This window comes from Oreochromis aureus, linkage group 14 (genome assembly GCF_013358895.1).
Source record: "Oreochromis aureus strain Israel breed Guangdong linkage group 14, ZZ_aureus, whole genome shotgun sequence".
Lineage (NCBI taxonomy): Eukaryota > Metazoa > Chordata > Actinopteri > Cichliformes > Cichlidae > Oreochromis > Oreochromis aureus.
The window spans coordinates 41,611,588-41,629,787 of NC_052955.1; the positions used below are offsets into that span (position 1 = coordinate 41,611,588).

The following is an 18,200-nucleotide window of genomic DNA, read 5'->3' on the forward strand; positions in this document are numbered from 1 at the left end:
CCTGGTGATGTGTCCTGTACACATGATGGAAATGTGCTGTGTACACATAGAGTTGAACCTACCAGTCACATGCTGCTTGGACACTCCGACCTCCAGTCGACACCAGAGCTTTGAGTCTGTGAAAGAAGAGAGGAAGAAAAATGAAAGGCACGCCTTAAAGAAAGTTCACCACAGCACTCAGAGACTGACACAAAGGGCTTTTTTGCTCTTTGTTTGTCTTTCAGTTAAGCGGCAGAGAGGAACAAGATGATCTTGTGCACATCCTGAGGAATTTTCTGGCTGAACAACAAAACAGAAAACAGCCACACCTATGAGGACGCACACGAGGGCTCGGAAGGAAAAGAATATGGAAAAGTTGTTGAGCATACCTAACACCGAGGTTTCTACAAACAGTGTGGGAGGCAAAAGAAAGTCTTTGGTATTCTTCAGGTTTTCCTTGTTACTCAATTTGTTTGTTTTTATCATTGGTTAAAACAGCAAGCTCTATTTTTGTACTTTATAAAAATGATAAAGTTTTTTATGCAAATCTAACGATAACTGGTTTAAAAATGTTTGTTTATTTTCTGTCAGACAGAAATGGTCGCAGTGCTGCACCATCATATTAAATGCTGTTTGCCAGAGACAACCAATAAGAACAAATCTGGCTTAAAGCGAGAGGAACAAAAACAGCTGGTCAAGAGCCGCACGGAGGCTGGAGCTCAGGACCAGAGCAGGTCAGCTGCTAATCAGACGGTTGGTGCTTTAATCCCCGACTGCTCCAGTCTGCACACCAAATGGGCAAGACACGAACCCCAAGTCGTTCTCCCATCAGAGTTTGAGTGTTAGATAGAAGGTGTGTGAATGAGGCACGTTGTATAAAATGCCCAGGTAGAGGAGGAAAGTGCTACATAAGAACCAAACCATTTATGAAAAAATAAATTTGATTTTGAACTGGAATTTATGCAGAGACAACGATAAACCTCAGACACGGGGCTGGACCTGACAAGTCTGAATCACATTTTAACTGAAACATCTACAGACGGTACAAACAGCGCAGCAGCCGTTAACCCACAGAATCACTTTTATACTACATTTGTGAGAATATCACAGAAATGTCGGCCAACGTTTCATCAAGAGTGAAAAACTGATTTGAAACTTTTGATTTAAAACATTAAAACAAAGCACGGATGAAAGTTATTCAAACAAATACATGTGGACATAATAATCAATGTAGTTACACACTGAGCAGACATGGAGAAACATTAGCGCTCATGGTAAACGCTCCACTTTCATCAGCTGCTGTTCATGTTAAGGTTGACGGGTGCTGGACGGGCACCAGAGGGCTGACGCCCTGACCACAGGGGAAGAGACAACGCTGTTCACACCGACTCTGAATCGACACGCAAAGTCAGCCAACACACACACACACACACACACACACACACACACACACACACAATAAAAACTTATCAAGGCTGAATGTCTTTCTATAACTGAGACAGGTAACTGTTTATGTCTCTGTCATTATCCTCCCAGGACCTACGTCCACATATATGGGGATCACATTCTGGGTTGTCTAGACCACAAACTACAGAAACTACACCAGGTAAAAAGATAATTCTTTGTTTTTACATTCATCGGGTCCCAATCAGCCCAAAGAGCAAAGAGAAATTAAAAATGCATGCAGGAAGTTAAATTATAGTCAGGTAAAAAAATAGTGACGAGTGCAGCTTTACTTAGAGACGTGCGTTTACTGAACAAACATGTTTAATTTGTTATTCCAAGTTCAAACTGGTGTCTTTATTTAATGTAGTTACATTTTTAAAGCGTGAGACATAAAAGGCGTGATTGTTTTCTGTGATGAAGACTAAGGAGTAAATAACAATAAGAAAGCATCGACTTCCAGCCATGTTGTTACTTTGATAGCAGCAGTCACACACACGCTTAATCATTAACCTTAACAACACTAGAATATTTTTGCAACATTTAAGGAATTTAACCTTCACATTTCTACTGAAACCAACATCGCTGCAGCTCAGTGATGACGACCATTTGTTCCTGATGTACTTTTATATTGGGCACATTTACAAAGAGGGAGCACCTTTTTTTTCCTGTCCCGTGACCGATAAAAATCAGAGTTTTTGCACATTGGAACAGAACATTTTTATAATTCTTTCCACTCTTGCCGTTGGCTCTAAATGTCAGGGTGTGTGTGTGAGTGACTGCATATTTCTGTCACACCAGGGATGGAGAAAGACCAAATGTGAGTAAAGATGAGACGCCAACACGGATCACGAGTCAGAGGAAGCGTCAGTTCCTCAGCAGACATGGGCAGCAACATGGAAGATGATACACAGCGCGTGTAGGATGATATTAACGCCTTTCACTCAGAGTGTGAACACACCACACAGGGCTGACTCCTCTTTACAATAAACTGACACTTCAGAGTTACTTGTAAAAGTGTTACTCACCCGTTCGAGTGATCTTATAGCATCATTTTTGTGTTTCATGTTTTCTGCTTTGTAATTCAAAGTGGGGAAAAGACAGCAGGTTGCAGTAACGTCTGCATCCTCAGTCTGTGTGCAGTCCACAAGTTTTCACGTGGGATGAGCAGTGAAGATGAAAGAGTCACTGACACAGTGTGAACCGAAATGTACCCGTTCACGCCTCCAGCCCAACCTGGAGCTAAAGCTGCCGAGGAGCAGAAACAGCAGCACATCAGAGAATGGAATTAGCCACCGCTCGGAGCTAAGAATCTGGACACGCTAATGTGGTTTTCATCTCCGGGGATTCAGAAGTTTATTCTGTACGCAACAAGCTATTGTTCCTGTGGGACAGGCGTACTGCGCACAGCACGGTCCGAAGGTTTGAAAGCACAGAGCTGGTGAGCAGACCAGACTCCAAATGAACGCTAAGGCTGTTTTTCACCCTCCACAACAAAACTATTACTGCCAGCTTAATAAAGCTGTACTCACATCAAGATCTTTGTGTCGTCTCCTCACTACAGATGTGGAGGAAAGGACTCTGTAAAGATGATGTTTTCCCCCGGTACAAACAGATCTGACCTTACAGTGTCCACTCAGAATAACAGACAGACTGCACATGCAGCTTTTGTACAAACAAAATATAATATTTTGTTATGTTTATAACAAAACACATTATTCACCATTATTCAACCATTTTATCGAAAAGGACACATAAAGTGTACACCGTACTAGAATAAGACCTGCTCTTTAAATTGCTGCGTTTGATGACTTTGTCGTGGATTGAGAATTTATTCCAGTCAAAGCGAAGCAGACTGCAGTCAGGATAAAGTTGAGCTGTTGAGCTAATCTGAGCTGTTAAACATAATCGTACGTATCCCAGAACACAAAGCTTTTTTATGATGCCCCACGCACAGAGAAGGACAAAGCAGTACTGTTGTGTAGACGCTCTGTGAAGGGGAAGAGAAAAGAAGGCAGCTTCACCACAGCGAGCTTGAAAAGCAGCAGCTGAGACCACAGCAGAGACGCTGTTTGGGTTTGACGAAGCTGCTCGTGTCCCACAGGTAAGACCTGCGTATCACTGCACACGTGTGTGAGAGAATCGCAAAGAAGGAAGAGGAAGAGAAGGAAGGAACACCTGGGTGACATTCAGTCTTAATGAACACAAACTAGAGCACATCAGGCTTTCACAACCCTCACAGCGAAAGCAGAAGTGGATTCTGTGAAACACTCGCTGTGCTGACATGTTCGAGTAAAGCCAGCACACTGTCATGTCTACGACATATGTAAATGAACAGATTCAACCGTACATGCAGTCCACACATAAACAAATGCTCCATGATGTAAAGACTGCATATCAGCATTAGAGCACTGATAAATGTGACCTCGGAAACATACCATCACAACCATCCTATACCGTCTTTATTAGTCAGAACTGGAAACATGAGACAGTTTTTCCTGCTTCTTTGTTTGTCATGACAAGTAGGCAGCTCAGTAGGAAAAAAGCTTTTGCATCACAACAGCTTTTAAAAAGACACGAAAGATAAAACGGAAACGCTGCGCTGGACTCAAAAAAACCCAAAAACGGCCGACGCAGAGCAGGAGCGTAGAAACGTCCAAGAACACAAGAGAAGAGTGCAGGGAAGCAAACTGAGAGCAAATAAGAGCGAAACACTGTACGAGCCGACAAAGAAAAGAAGCACAGTGAAGCTTTAAACACACACAGAAGGCAAACAGTGGAACCGTCACAGTAACAAGACACAGCTGAACTCAGACAACAGGAAACAAACTGGCTTCATAACCAAACCTGCCATTCATTGCATTACACTTACATTAAAATACCGTGTAAAGCTGATTATTTATGTGTAACACCATCAATGCACTGAGCTCTGAGGAACACACTCTACAACTGGATGACAAAAAAGATTAATGTGTCCTCAGACTGAACGGTCATATTTCTAAGGTTACACGTGTCATCACCACTACAAGTTTTTAAACACGTTACTTCAGGCTGGTACAACAGCTCGCACAGGTGGTCTGCATCTTTGACCTCAGTACACTTCAACTTTGTTTTTTTACATTTCCCAGTACTATAATGGTCCTAAGAAGCTCTACACTGTGACAGCATGGTTCCTTCTTTGTTTCCACCTTTTAAAATGATGCTGCTAACTGCTAAAGGCTAAAGTTTGCAGCTGAGACCAAAGTACCAAAAACATGAATCAAAGGAAACTGTTGCAACTGTTTTCATCACCAGGTTTATATATGTGGTGAGAACAAAGGAACGACACATTTAGCAAAAGTAAAAAGCCAGTGGTAAAATGAACGATTCTAATAACATCAATGACATTTGATCAAGTCACTTCTGAGAAAAAGCCTCTTTTTGTTTATTCTAGTTGGAACAAACGAGCCTCAAAAGAATCAGGAAGGAGAGAACGACAACACAAGCTAAATAAATATATAATAAACTATCATATCTAATACGTAATCTCAGGTTGTTGCCGCCGCACTCTTGACTTTGGATGAGGCTGTGACGATCAGAGGAAGTTCTTAGATGAAAGTGGCTCCACGGCTTCTTCACATTACAAAAGTGTAAAACATTCATGTGAGCTAAAGTGGCTGCAAGCGCAGCATGTTTCCATGAATGTACAATCATCCAGGAAGTCAGAAAAAGGACTTCCTCAGTGTGACTCAAGCTACAGTCCAAAGCATTTCTTTGTAAGTAAAACACGAGTTTTTAGAGCTTCTGCTGTATGAGCAGGTGAGTAATGGCTGGGTGTTTGGGGCTAGGATGGCCCCCGGTACGTGTGGGGAAAAGCAAACATGGCGTTCCAACATGGACACCCTTCTAATATGGCGTCTCGATCTGCATCAAACCACTGTGACGTTCGGAAATCACACGAGCAACATAACTACGGTGCTGTGAAGAAGGGTTTGCCCCCGTTCTTATTTATTTTTGCATAACTGTCACACTTTTAGATTTCAAACACATTTTCATGTAACACGATGATAATGTGAGTGCAAAATGCAGCTTTTTTAAAAAATCCAGTTAATCACAGTTGATTTACGATTTAACAAAACACAGGACAGCTGGGTTTGGATACTTTGAACAGATCAACATTTAAACATTACACACTTTTTCGAGGAGTGCACATCAGACTGGCTAAAGACAAAGAAACGTCGCTTCAGAAGATAACTTTGTGAATCTGTTGCTGTGACAATCATTTCAACAATTATTTCAAAGAACCAAAACATTTGCGGCACCTTCAACTTGCCCACTCATGATCGCGTCACAGAGCTTAGAACTTCAGAGTCTGGGTGCACATTTAAAGCTGTGAGGTCAGTTTATGAATTCAAACGTTTTATATTTAAACCCATTTAAAGCTGCAGTATTGATTTATACATGTGAAAGAGTTTGTACTAGATCACAGAAACACCATGTTTTAAAATTTGTTTCATAACTAAAAGAAAATAAAAGTGAAACTGTGTCTGGGTTCCCCTCGGCAGCCTCCACTTCCTGTTTCTCGTGCTGCCTCCGAGGGTTTCCAGAGCTGCGGGCTGCCGAGTCAAACGCGTCCATTAGAGGCGAGCGAGATTCGAGGAGGAGCCTAAACACAGTGTCTAGCCTTTTCTGGGAACAAGCTAATGTCAGATTGCATCATGAAAGAAATCAGAGGCAGTGTGTTCAGAGCAGCGATGGTAGCGCAGCCTGGCGTGAGGTTTGCTGATCAAAGGCTGGTGAGATCACTTGGGTCTGCCTCGCTAAAGCCTCAAAGGGCAGCTACTCACCACTCCCTCAGACTTCATGATGACGGTGCAAATCTGCACACACGCTCTCAGCCCCTCTACGCTGTTCATTTTAATGCTGAGCAGCAAAACCGCAACTCCCCATCTGACTGACCCATAAACAGCTGGGCTGTTAGCTTTCATTGCGATAGTTTTAGTTTATTAGTGGACTCCAGGTGATGTCCTGCTCCCTGTAGATAACAGCACTTTAAAGCTATGAACCAGAAATGATAATAGAGGAGAATAAGTATGATGCATCAAAGGTGTATGAAACAGACAATATCAGACTAAGGCACACTGCAGGTCTTAATGCTCAATTCCGATTATTTGATCAAATCTGATTTTTTTTGTCTGGTTGTTCACACTGCAAATAAAATGTGACAGCAAACACGCTCTAGTGTGAACAGTTCACGGCCCTCAAAGCGTCCCGCATGCGCAAAAGAAGACGTCACACACAACGCGCTCTGTTTACGGAAGTAAAAATGGCGGCTACATAGCTAGTAGGTGTTATTGCAGCAGTCTATCAATTTCTCCCCATATGCTAATCAAGTCCAAAACCTCAGTTTCTGTCTCTGCAGTCTCCCCTTCAGACTCTAGACAACGACGGTCTGCAGTCTGAAACCAGTGGAAATCACCATGCTGAGCTTACTCTGTTGCTCTGCTATGTCTTTATTAAACACGCCCATAGTTGCTGCTTGAGGTGACTGACTTGGAGTATCCCATTTCTTTGCCGTCCAGTCTGAGCGTGGAGCTCTGTGCACAGTTCATCCTGCTACTTTTATCAGCAGTCACATCAGCCACAGGTGGCTGTAGCTTAGGTGGTAGAGCAGGTCAGCTACTAACTGGAAGGTTGGGGGGTTCAATCCCAGTCTGCATGCCAAATCGGGCAAGATACTAACTCCATGTTGCTCTCCGATGCCTCCATCGGAGTATGAATGTTAGATAGGCACTAACAGCCAAGCACTTAGGAAAAGGAATGAGGCAGGTTCTGTAAAGCACTCTAAGCGCTCAGATAGAGTAGAAAAGTGCTATATAACAACCAGTCCATTTACCAATAAACAGTCAGACTAGCTCAGACTGACAGATAATTGGCTACGCTTCAGATCACAAGTCTAATGTGGCCTTGGAGCCAGTGATGGTAAACGCTCCGTGTTTCCATTCGTGAAGGCGTCTCCTGGTTGTAGACTCGCTCTTTACGAGTGTTTGTGACTTGGATAGATGGTGTTAAGCTATTTTTCTTAAGTAATAATAATTTAAGAAATAATTGTCTCAGCACACACGTTAGTCGTCTTCCACGTTCCTTCGGGTCTTTTGGTGTTATTGAGCTTGGCCAGTGTTTTCCTTCTTTCCAAGAACTTCCACAGGATTGATCGGGCCTCTCCAAATGTCTTTGCCGCCTCTCTGAGAGCTTGTTTTGTCACTCTGATAAAGTCTCCATCACTTGTACTGACTCACAAGCTTTCAGTGAAAAGCTGTAAATATAAATTCAACAGTTTCAGATAGAGCTGGGCGATAGAACGATAACGATATGTATTGCGAAATAACTTTTTCTCGATAGAAAAATTAAACTATTGCGATAGGCCTCATCTCTCTTGTCCTCTTAAAAGAAAAAAAAGAACAGCCAATCCAAATTAAGTAGCGCAGAGCCGAACCAATCACAGCCGCAGCGTCACGTCACGTGACTTGTTACGTACAGCACAAGTGCCAAGGCGCACATGTGTGTTTGTTTGGGAAGCAGCCAGCCGGGCCGCCCGGGTAATGGAGGAAATGAGTTTGCCGACTAGAGAAAAATCAACCGAGAGCGTGAGCGAAGGTTACCGAAGAGAAAACAGGTGATGGTTCCAATGCCGGAGAGCTTGTTGAACGGAAGGGCCACAGAAGTTCCGTAGTGTGAAGGTATTTCGGCTATTTCAAGTCTGACAAAAAACAGAGTAGCGCGCACTGTAAATTGTGCCGAAAGCAAGTCTGGAAATACAATAAAGCGGTGCATGCTCAGTCTCTGACTGAAAGCGCTGATTCGTCATTCGGCTTTTGTCAGACTAAAGTAACTGTTAAAACTGTTTGAAAAGCTAAGCTATACAACAAGGAGAGATTGAGAATTTCCTTTTAGTTCTCAGTTTATTTGATATTGACAAAAGTTAGTCAATTTTGTCTGTTCTTCTGTAAAACAAACTAAGATTTATTTTTAGAATTAATATTTTGTTTCTAAGTGGAATTGACAATTTAGTCTGTTTTGTTTGTTCTATTTTGAAACTTTTGTGTAGTTTGCAATATTTGCCTTTATTTATCTGAAACTGAAGTCTCATGTTCCTTAAGTACATCTGCCCTGTTGAACTTATTATGGGAAATAAATATTTAAATCAAAACAAGCTGCTAATTATTTCACATTTTACTTGTGAGCAACGGCACATTTAAATCTTACAAATATAGTTATTTGGCTTATATCGTGATATATATCGTTATCGCCTGAAATGAAAAAAACATATCGTGATATGAAAAAATCTTATATCGCCCAGCTCTAGTTTCAGATATTACATCTGCTTCATTTGTCATATAATAACAATAACAGGGGGAAGGGGACAAACTACAGAGATCACCAACTGAATGATACTCAAGTACGTTCTTGTTGGGTGGCCGTCCATCACAACAAACCTTCGATTCAATGGTTAGCCAAAACATTTGAAAATTTCACTGCTCCACAGCTGGTCCACCACCACACAGTCCCAAGAAAAGCCCGAACCCCTCTCCACCTGTGAGTACGCAGCAGGTTGTCCCCATATCATCATTTTCCCCATCAGTGTTGAAACAGACTAAACATGCCCTGTCACCCAAAGCTGGTCCAAAGTGCTGCATATGCACAGAGCAGATTATTGTCAGGCTAAAAACACTTCTTCAGCTCTACAAATGTTTGATATTGTAAATAACACATGCAGGTTCAGTCTGGCAGCTTAAAGGCTTTTGTTAGGAGAAAAAACCCTCGCGCATTCTCACCCACAGAGATGTGAAAGCAAGTTTTCCAACTGCAAAGAGATCCTCTGTTAACAGCTCACAGAGACAGGAAGAGAAACAGACAGGCAGAGAGCAACACGCCCACGCAGCGCTGCTCCGACCTACAGCTCGTGCAGCACGTAAGGTTTCGCTGGAACACAGCATGCCCCAAACAGGTGAATGTAATTAATAGCAAGTTACACAGAAAGACTAATGACATCACAATGATAATAATTCGTGCGATGGAAAAAGCTTGAGACTAAAAGCCAAAGGAAGTGGGTTCTGGTTTGTCAGGCTGATGGAAAAAAAGACCCTTTTGTAAGAAATATGTGGTCAATAATAGTCTCTGATGGTTTGCAACAATACAAACACACACATGAAGCGTACCTGCGATGCACGATTCCTGTTAGCTAGCTAGTTTACGTGTGTTTTATTTGAGCACTTTTGTATGAGACTCTTCTGTTTTCACTAAAGCGTTTCAATTTTTGCTCGTTTCATCTTCAACTCTGAGCTTGTTGCATCAGTTTAGCTGATTTCAGATGCTTAGCTAACCTTAAACAACCTAATGTGTTATAGTGTATCACTGAAACTCCACCTATGTCACTTCTGATGAAAAGTAACACGAGTACAGCTTCAGTCGTGGTTAACTAAGAAAAATGTCTCCAGTTTTCTTCTGTTTCATATTCAATGAATTTTATGGAACAAGTTGTAAGTTAAGCTTCTTTATAAACACTCACATATAAGAAGGTTTAACATTTCAATTTTTTATCTGCAGCTTCTTGCTTTGCAAACACCCAGAGTGATGCTCAAACAAATATCATATATGAAAGCACACGTTATATACCAGAGTCACTAAGAGCAACCATTTATGTGGATAAATATAACTGCAGCGTTTCCCTGAAATTAATATCAGGTTAGCTTTATTGTTGTTTGCTAAATCAAAACCATCCATTTCTCCCTTTAATTTTCACAAACAGATAATAATAACAACAACAACAATAATAATAATGATAATAACAAATAAAAGTTAGTGTCTGTCGAGAAAAGTTGTAGGTTTATAAAAAGCCTGTCTCTTTATGTTTGTGTGGGTGAAAGAATAAAAACATCAAACACAAGAACATTGGCTTTTGAAATCATATGTGTGAATCTGGTTCTAATTTAAAGAATTAAAAACGAAATGAAAAATGTCCTTGTGGTATTTTTGGCTTTGAAGAGTTTCTCTTGTTCTGTTTGAACTGTACTTTTACTGATGTGTCTAAAAGGGCCGCTACGTTTGACATGTTTGACATTTATCTAACATAAATAATTCATCCACTAATGTACGAGACATTTGTTCCATCGATTATTCAGGCAGACAGATAACCTGCAGCGGGGCTTTACTGCCATCACGGAGTACCATGAGTCAGTGTTCAGCAGGAGAAATCCCCCCCGACTGCACCAAACTCGCCCTAAAACTCTGAGTCAACTACGGCCTTAAAAACCTAACAGCTCACCAAACATGTGTGGGACCTTGTTCTGTGTGTGAAATGTGTTAAATGAAGAGTTTATGCTGAAGACCAAAATTTGTTCCCTGCTGGCTGTTAGCTCCTGTTATCATAGGAAACTGTGTGAATTATTGGTTTATTTTTAAAAAGATTTTGTATGGATTTAAACACGTGTTTCCATGGATCATACAATCCATGGAAATATTGTCATGTAAATAATAAAAATGCTTCTTTTTGACTGAACCACTTTCAACAATATTGAGCTGAATGCAGCAGGATGTTCCCGACTCTACACACGTCTGCTGCTATTAATATTTCCATACCACATTGGAAAAACATACTCGTGCATATTAATTTGCTATTCATTTTCCCACTTATGTGCTGACATGAACTTGTTTTGCTGAAGGGGGTTTTGTGAATACAGCTTTGGTTAAATGATCCCCACCGTGTTTAATGTGTTTTTGTGAAGGCGTTCATCTGCTTCACAGCGCAAGTCTTCACGCCTGATGTAGCGCGTCTTTTCTGACTGACAGCACCGACAAAGACAGCAGAGCCAGGAGTGCAGCATGTGCATGAGGCGCGCTGCAGCGCACAGCACAAATGTCACCAGGCTGCATAGCGCTGCAGGTTGATGGGGTGAAATTCTGCTCTGAGCCTCGGCAGAGCTTCAGGCACACGCACCGTCTTCGTACTGCAGCTGTTAGACGGCAACAGCTCTCTTCCACACGAGTGCTTTAAAGTCTGCCAGTGTGCATTTGAAAGTATTGTTGCTTTTAACCTGGTCACACCCAGCAGGTCGGCTGTTGTGGGGCCCGTGGGGCAGGCAGCAGGGCGGCTGTGGACAAGCAGGGGAAAGTTTCACACAGGAGTCACTGACCTTCACCCTAACCCAATGTTTCAGAGGAAAATAAAATAAAATAAAATAAAATGAGAATTTTAAGAAAAAAATGTAAAAAAGATTTGAATGAACACCAGCTGGACTGATTCTGTTTGTGTCATGTGATTGGCAAGACATGAAAATACAGATATCCTGATAGCAGAGGGTTAACCCAGTGATAGTTTGGACCTCACACGGTAACTAAATTATCGATTTTTCTTTCTTAGAATTATAAATTATGAATCGCATTTTTAGTAATTATAAAACCAAAGATAAAAATGTGTCAGAACAAACCCCTGCAGCAAGGCGGCCTGGCATTTGAGCAACATGCTAAACCTGCACAGTTTTCAGGGTTGATTTTTTAAATCAGAATCAGAATACTTTATTGATCCCCAGGGGAAATTATTTTTTGTTACAGTGCTCCATTATAAACAAACATTAACAGAGACAGACACAATATATACAGGCATATATATACATAAAAGTCACTTATTAATAAATAGCTGAAAAGAACATGTGCAAGAAGGGTGTAGCTGTTGCAGTAAACAGTGTGTTAAGTGGAGGAGTTGTACAGGGAGATGGCCACAGGCAGGAATGATTTCCTGTGTCGTTCAGTGGTGCATTATGGGTAATCTCAGTCTCTCACTGAACGTGCTCCTGTGACTGACCAGCATGTCATGGAGTGGGTGGGAGGTGTTATCCAACATTGTCTTTATCTTGGACAACATCCGCCTCTCCGACACCACCTTGAGGGAGTCCAGCTCCACCCCCACAACATTACTGGCCTTACGAATCAGTTTATCGAGTCTGTTGGCATCTGCGACCCTCAGCCTGCTCCCCCAGCATGCAACGGCATAGAGGATCGCACTGGCCACAACAGACTCGTAGAAAGTCCTGAGCATTTTCTGGCAGATGTTGAAGGACCTCAGTCGCCTCCAAAAATAGAGACGACTCTGGCCCTTCCTGTAAAGTGCTGTGGTGTTTTTAGCCCAGTCCAGTTTATTGTCAATGTGGACTCCGAGGTATTTATAGTCCTCCACAATGTCAACACTGACCCCCTGGATTGAAACTGGGGTCAAGTGTTTCCTGGTCTTCCTGAAGTCCACTATCAACTCCTTGGTCTTTGCCACGTTGAGCTGCAGATGATTCTGCTCACACCACATGACAAAGGAGTCGACCACAGCCCGGTACTCTGTCTCATCATCCCTGCTGATGCATCCAACCACCGCAGAGTCATCAGGAAACTTCTGAAGATGGCAGGTCTCTGTGCAGTGGCTGAAGTCTGTGGTGTAGAGGGTGAGGAGGAAGGGGGAGAGGACAGTCCCTTGTGGTGCCCCTGTGTTGCTGATTACCTTGTCAGACACACACTGTGGGAGACGTACATATTGTGGTCTTCCTGTCAGGTAATCAACAATCCAGGACACCAGAGAAGCATCCACCTGCATCGCTGCTAACTTATCACCCAGGAGGGTCGGCCTGATGCTGTTGAAAGCACTGGAAAAGTCAAAAAACATGACCCTCACAGTGCTCGCCGGCTGGTCCAGGTGGGTGTAGACACGACTGAGCAGATAGATGATGGCGTCCTCTGTTCCGAGACGAGGCTGATAAGCAAACTGAAGGGGATCCAGATGTGGTCTGACGATGGGTCGCAGCTGGTCCAGGATGAGCCTTTCCAGGGTCTTCGTGATGTGGGAGGTCAGTGCCACGGGCCTGTAATCCTGGGGGCCACTGGGACGTGGCGTCTTTGGAATAGGGACGAGGCATGATGTCTTCCACATCACTGGGACCCTCTGCAGACTCAGACTCAGCATAAACAGTTGATGAAAGACTCCACACAGCTGGGGGGCACAGGCCCTGAGGACGCGGGGACTCACTCTGTCTGGTCCAGCAGACATGCCTGAGTGGAGTCTCCTCATTTTGTCTGTGCGGGTCGTCTGCTTTAACTCTTCCCCCATAAAGGTGTCATTTAACAACAACCCCTGTATGCTTTGACACCTGAGTCTGTATCAATAAAGATGTGGTTTGAACACCATTAAAATAGTTTCTGAGGGTAGCTGCACAGGCAGAGAGCAGCGCCGCTAACCTCTGTTAGCAGGACAGAAACCGTAAAGAGTCGAGGTTGGCCTTTCAAATTCCAGGTAAAGAGACAGATGTGAAGCCGACACCTGAACAAAGATCTGTGAGTTTTCTGTTATTTAAAAGAATACGACGAAGGCAAACACTGCGCTGCCAGCACAGCCACTTGTCCCTCACAGTGTGTGGATGGCCCACAGAGGCCCTCCTTCTGTTGTCTGAGCCTTAATGTGTTTTGCCTGCTTCCACTGACTAATGCAGCTCTGATACCACCGACTGCTGTGACGCATGTTCCCCTGCACGCCAGCAGCAGACGCCATGACAGAGCTGTTCCTCTGCCTTCGTGTTCACCGTGATGTTTTATTGACTCTCTTTTTTTTAGCTGGAAACTTTCAGCCATCGCTGTGAGTCTGATTAAACTCATGAACAGGCTTCACTGCAATAATCAAACTCTCTGTTGGTCTCACGCAATTTATCATCCATCCAGAATATACATCCACCACAAATGAGCCCACCCATGTGAAAGGAAACACACATGCATACAGACACACACACACACCACCCACTCGCAGCAAGCCTCATTCAGCTGAGCCGTCCTGTCACTGTGGGAAATCCCATGGCTCTGTGTCCTCTGGCTGCATGCATCCTCACACTTCCTGTTTACAAATCTGACAATACACACATTTTCAGAGAGGCCCACATGCAAGCGACCACACGCAATTACTGCAGATGCATGACCGTGGCAGCGAGGGGTACATACACATGAAACAGATACACGAGGCCAGCCGCTGCAGTGTCCGCAAAGGTAAAACCACATGACTGGGTTCCCTTTGCCTATTGTGTTTTACACACACACACACACACACAGTTATGCCTTTCGACCTTAACACAGCTTGCGGCTGCATTTGACCAGAGCTGTAAGCACTTTGATCTCTCAGAGTAAGGGGTTAGGGTAAAGCCTCCAGCTCGGGGAGCATTTATGTAGCGCTACACTAAGCTGATACTAGCCTCTTTGAATTTCACCTTGAAGGGTGAAGGATTAAAGCACCACCTTCTAATAAGGCACAGTTTTACAGGGTGGAGGTTTGATTCATTAGAACTGTAAGCAGAGTGTGTCCAGGGTCTCTCCCACAGAGCCCCCTCCTCCTCACCCTGGGGCTGAGCACCTTGTCTTTGGCCTCACCGCACACAGAATTCATGCTTATTAATTCACATAATCTCCAACAAAAACTAGAGCGGTCCTGGGTTGCAGATATTGCTTTGGCCGTTCTGCTCCTCCAGCTCGGTGCGATTAGCGCTTTATATTCATGAGCTGGTTGGTAGCAGCCTTTCAGTAACATCAGATAACGTGCTCTAACGAAATCTGATTTCATAATCTGATGAAACAAGACATTTTCTATTTTTGGTTGGTTGGTTTTGTAGAACTAGTGCTGTGTGTCAACATGTAGTTTTAACATGTTGCTGGTGACCTGTGTGCAGATGTAATCATATGACAAAGCTCTGGTCCTACTTTTCTGTCTGTTCTACAAACACAACAATGCTAACATGTAAAAGTTGTGAGTCTCTCTCCACGCCCGCACTGCGTCCGTCAGCTCAGTTTATGTTGTTTCCCTTCCACGTCTCATGCAGGTGGAAAAGGGTCATTCGAGCATATATATGTGAACTTTTCACTAAACTGCGTCCCTGCTTCAAATACAGCAGAGTGTGTGTTCAGCACGTCTGTGCGGTGGTGACTTGCTGGTTTTTCCAGGGTAGCTCTAAGCTGTGTAAGTAGCTCTGGTTTTTATTGGCAGAAGTGTGCGTTTGTTCTCTCAGACTGTGTTGCTATAATGAGCCAGCATTGTGCTGCGTGTAGCGGACGGGGATACAAACTTCCGTCCTCACAATAATAGAACCGATAATTGTTTTCCTGTGTTACTGTACATTGTTCCAGGGAGTCTGCAGCTACACAGAGCTCACAAACTGTTTACTCGAGCACAGTGCAAACCATCACAAACCATGTGCTGCTTTAAATATGTACTTTATTTTTTCCACAGCTCTGTTTGATTGACAGCTTTACAGCTACATGAAAACACTCTTTCCAGCTGGGACAACGCTCGCACACTACGACCATAAATCTTTGTGAACAAATGAAACTACGAGTGCATTCAGACTCTGCAGGACTGAGCACAGAAATGTTTATCACGTTACATGACGAGACACACACAGAGCTTCCAAGCAACACAAGAACATGCAGGAAAATTGTTGCACATGCTTGATTCGTAGCTAGCTAACTACAAGGTTAGCCAGCTATGACACACACACACACACACACACACACACACACACACACACACACACACACACACAGTGTCTAGCTAGCTCTGATCCAAGTAAGTTAATGAAAGAGCAGGATGGATGTTGACGCGTCACAGGTTAGGGCTGCAGTTTGTAGCTAAGAGAAGGCAAACAGGAGGAAATCATTACAGGCTTCTGACATCATGATTAACCTGAATAACTACTTCATGTGTTTATCAGTAAAAGTGGAGATATTCTCAACAACAACAGCCCTGCGGGTATCTAAACCAGCAGTAATTGTGCATTCTTGTATCGCTGTCTGTTGAAGCCCACAGGTGTTTCGCCCTTGTTCCACAGAGGCTGAGCGGCTCTGCTCTGCAGTGATGCGAGCTCTGCTGTCTGTAGAGCCGACTCTAAAGCACTCAGTGATAGGAGACTCGGCCTGCGTGTTATTAACAGTTTGTCCAACAACTCGTTTTCTGTGCTGTTTGTCATCCAGGCTCATTAATGCTAATTGGGCCGTGCTGGAGAGAGACGAGACACGTTGGAGCCGCCACTCATTGATTTGACTCCAGATACGCACCCACATTCATACACTGATAAATTAGTTCACACTCACCCACAGATGCTAATGGAAAGAAAAATCTCACTCATATTTCACTGTTCAAAGCTGGGCATTGAGCTAACAGGAAGTCTTCTTACTGATCCTAATCACAGGCTCACTTCTCTTATAACAGTAAGATCTACTGACCTTCTGTGCTTGTATTTAAGACACACAATAGAAAATATACAATGAAAAGAAAAGGTCATAAAACTGAGTTTGTGCTCATTTTCAAAGCTTTGATTAAACTTTTCTTGTCCAGTTCGGGGCAGGAGATCAGCCCACGTTTTACTTCTTTTATGTTTAGACTTGTACTTATTTAGAGTCATGTTTCGAGTTCACGTGCACATCTGAGGAACAAGCATAGTTTTTAATGGTGTATTAAATAACACTGTTTACATTTGACAAATAAATAACAGAGCAACCCAAAATCACTTCACTTTGGTTTTCCTCTTTTTAAGACTGACTTTTATCACTTTTGTTTATCCAGTTTACTTACATGAGGTAAAAAAAAAATACATCCATTAAATAGAAAAAGGAAGTTTTATGTTGCACGTCAAAAATAATCTCCCCCTCTTAAATAATTCACAGTCAAATCTCCGTCCGTGATGAACTCCATATTCCTGCTAACACTGATCTTATCTCTCCAACAGCTAAAGGCCGAGCTCTCACACAAGATGCAGCTCATATGATGACTATAAAAAATTAAAAGGTGTGGAGCTAACATTTCTTCTAAACGATAGAAATACAGGTGTTAGATGTGTGCTATCACTGACACGGGCGAAGATCAGAGAAACAAAAAATGAATAATTTGTTCTACGACTCATCCCTGGAGAGAAGAGTCCACAGAACAATATATATATGAGCAAAAGCATCTCACAGCAAGAGAAGATACAGAGCTGTGGGTGTGGCGGTGTGAGCTGGAAGCTCAAAGGAAATATACCATCGTGCACAGAAAGAGCCGTCACTGCACTCACGGCATCAGACGGCGTTCCTCCCCAACAACAAAGCTGAATTCTGAAACGAAATACGCTTTTGTAAAATGTAATCCTAAATATGACAATAAGAGAATGAAATGAAACCTCATTCATGTAACGGCTCATTTTTTTCTTAGTAATATTGGACATATTGGCCCTCTATACATCATATTTTCATTTAGAATTGAAAACGCGTTCTTGCAAAAATGTTACAAACCGACGGAGCTTTATTTCTGAAATGATTCCAAACTGAAAATAGAAAAACAGATCCGTTATCTCGTGTAGACTGAAAATGTTCACTGGGAAGTTTGAGCTTCAGCAGGCGAAGCTTCCTGCAAATAGCTCCAAATCTGTGAAAATGTACATTCAGTACATCAGTGTTTCAGAAGCAGCTGGATCTTACTGGTGGACACGTGTTTCAGTCACGGCTCAGTTTAGTCGGGTTGGTTGGTCACGCCCACAGAAATGATGCCTGATGGACAGCGGCTGAACTTAAAATCACATCGTGTGCATTATTAAATAACTGAGTCAGGGATCACTTCCTCTGTGCTATGATACCGCGTCTCATTATTGATGCTCTTGCAGCATTTGGATCCACAATCTGGGCTGAAGATGAGATATCACCTAACATTAGACCTGCAGCGGCGTGGGGCTGCGCCGCTTCTCTGCATGAGTCCG

General features: G+C 43.0%; 1 protein-coding gene and 1 long non-coding RNA gene across 6 annotated transcripts in view; one reads left to right on the top strand and one right to left on the bottom strand.

Moving 5' to 3' along the window:
- LOC116329947 (ubiquitin-associated and SH3 domain-containing protein B-like) overlaps positions 1 to 18,200 on the bottom strand; it is a 43,001-nt gene that overhangs the window by 12,012 nt on the left and 12,789 nt on the right. For 2 of the 3 annotated variants that reach the window (XM_039622843.1, XM_031752092.2), the window contains exon 2: positions 63 to 116. In XM_039622843.1, the coding sequence (XP_039478777.1) occupies positions 63 to 116 (54 nt within the window). Of the gene's footprint in view, positions 1 to 62; positions 117 to 9,236; positions 9,317 to 18,200 lie in introns of those variants that run through there. The other variant, XM_039622844.1, reaches the window with a different exon arrangement.
- LOC120443660 lies at positions 71 to 2,952 on the top strand. 3 transcript variants are annotated; one of them, XR_005615575.1, is made up of 5 exons: positions 71 to 418; positions 571 to 713; positions 1,293 to 1,386; positions 1,516 to 1,585; positions 2,224 to 2,952. It is a non-coding gene; the product is annotated as an uncharacterized LOC120443660 (long non-coding RNA). The 3 variants fall into 3 exon arrangements; XR_005615574.1 differs by having other exon boundaries at positions 571 to 1,386; XR_005615576.1 differs by having other exon boundaries at positions 575 to 1,386.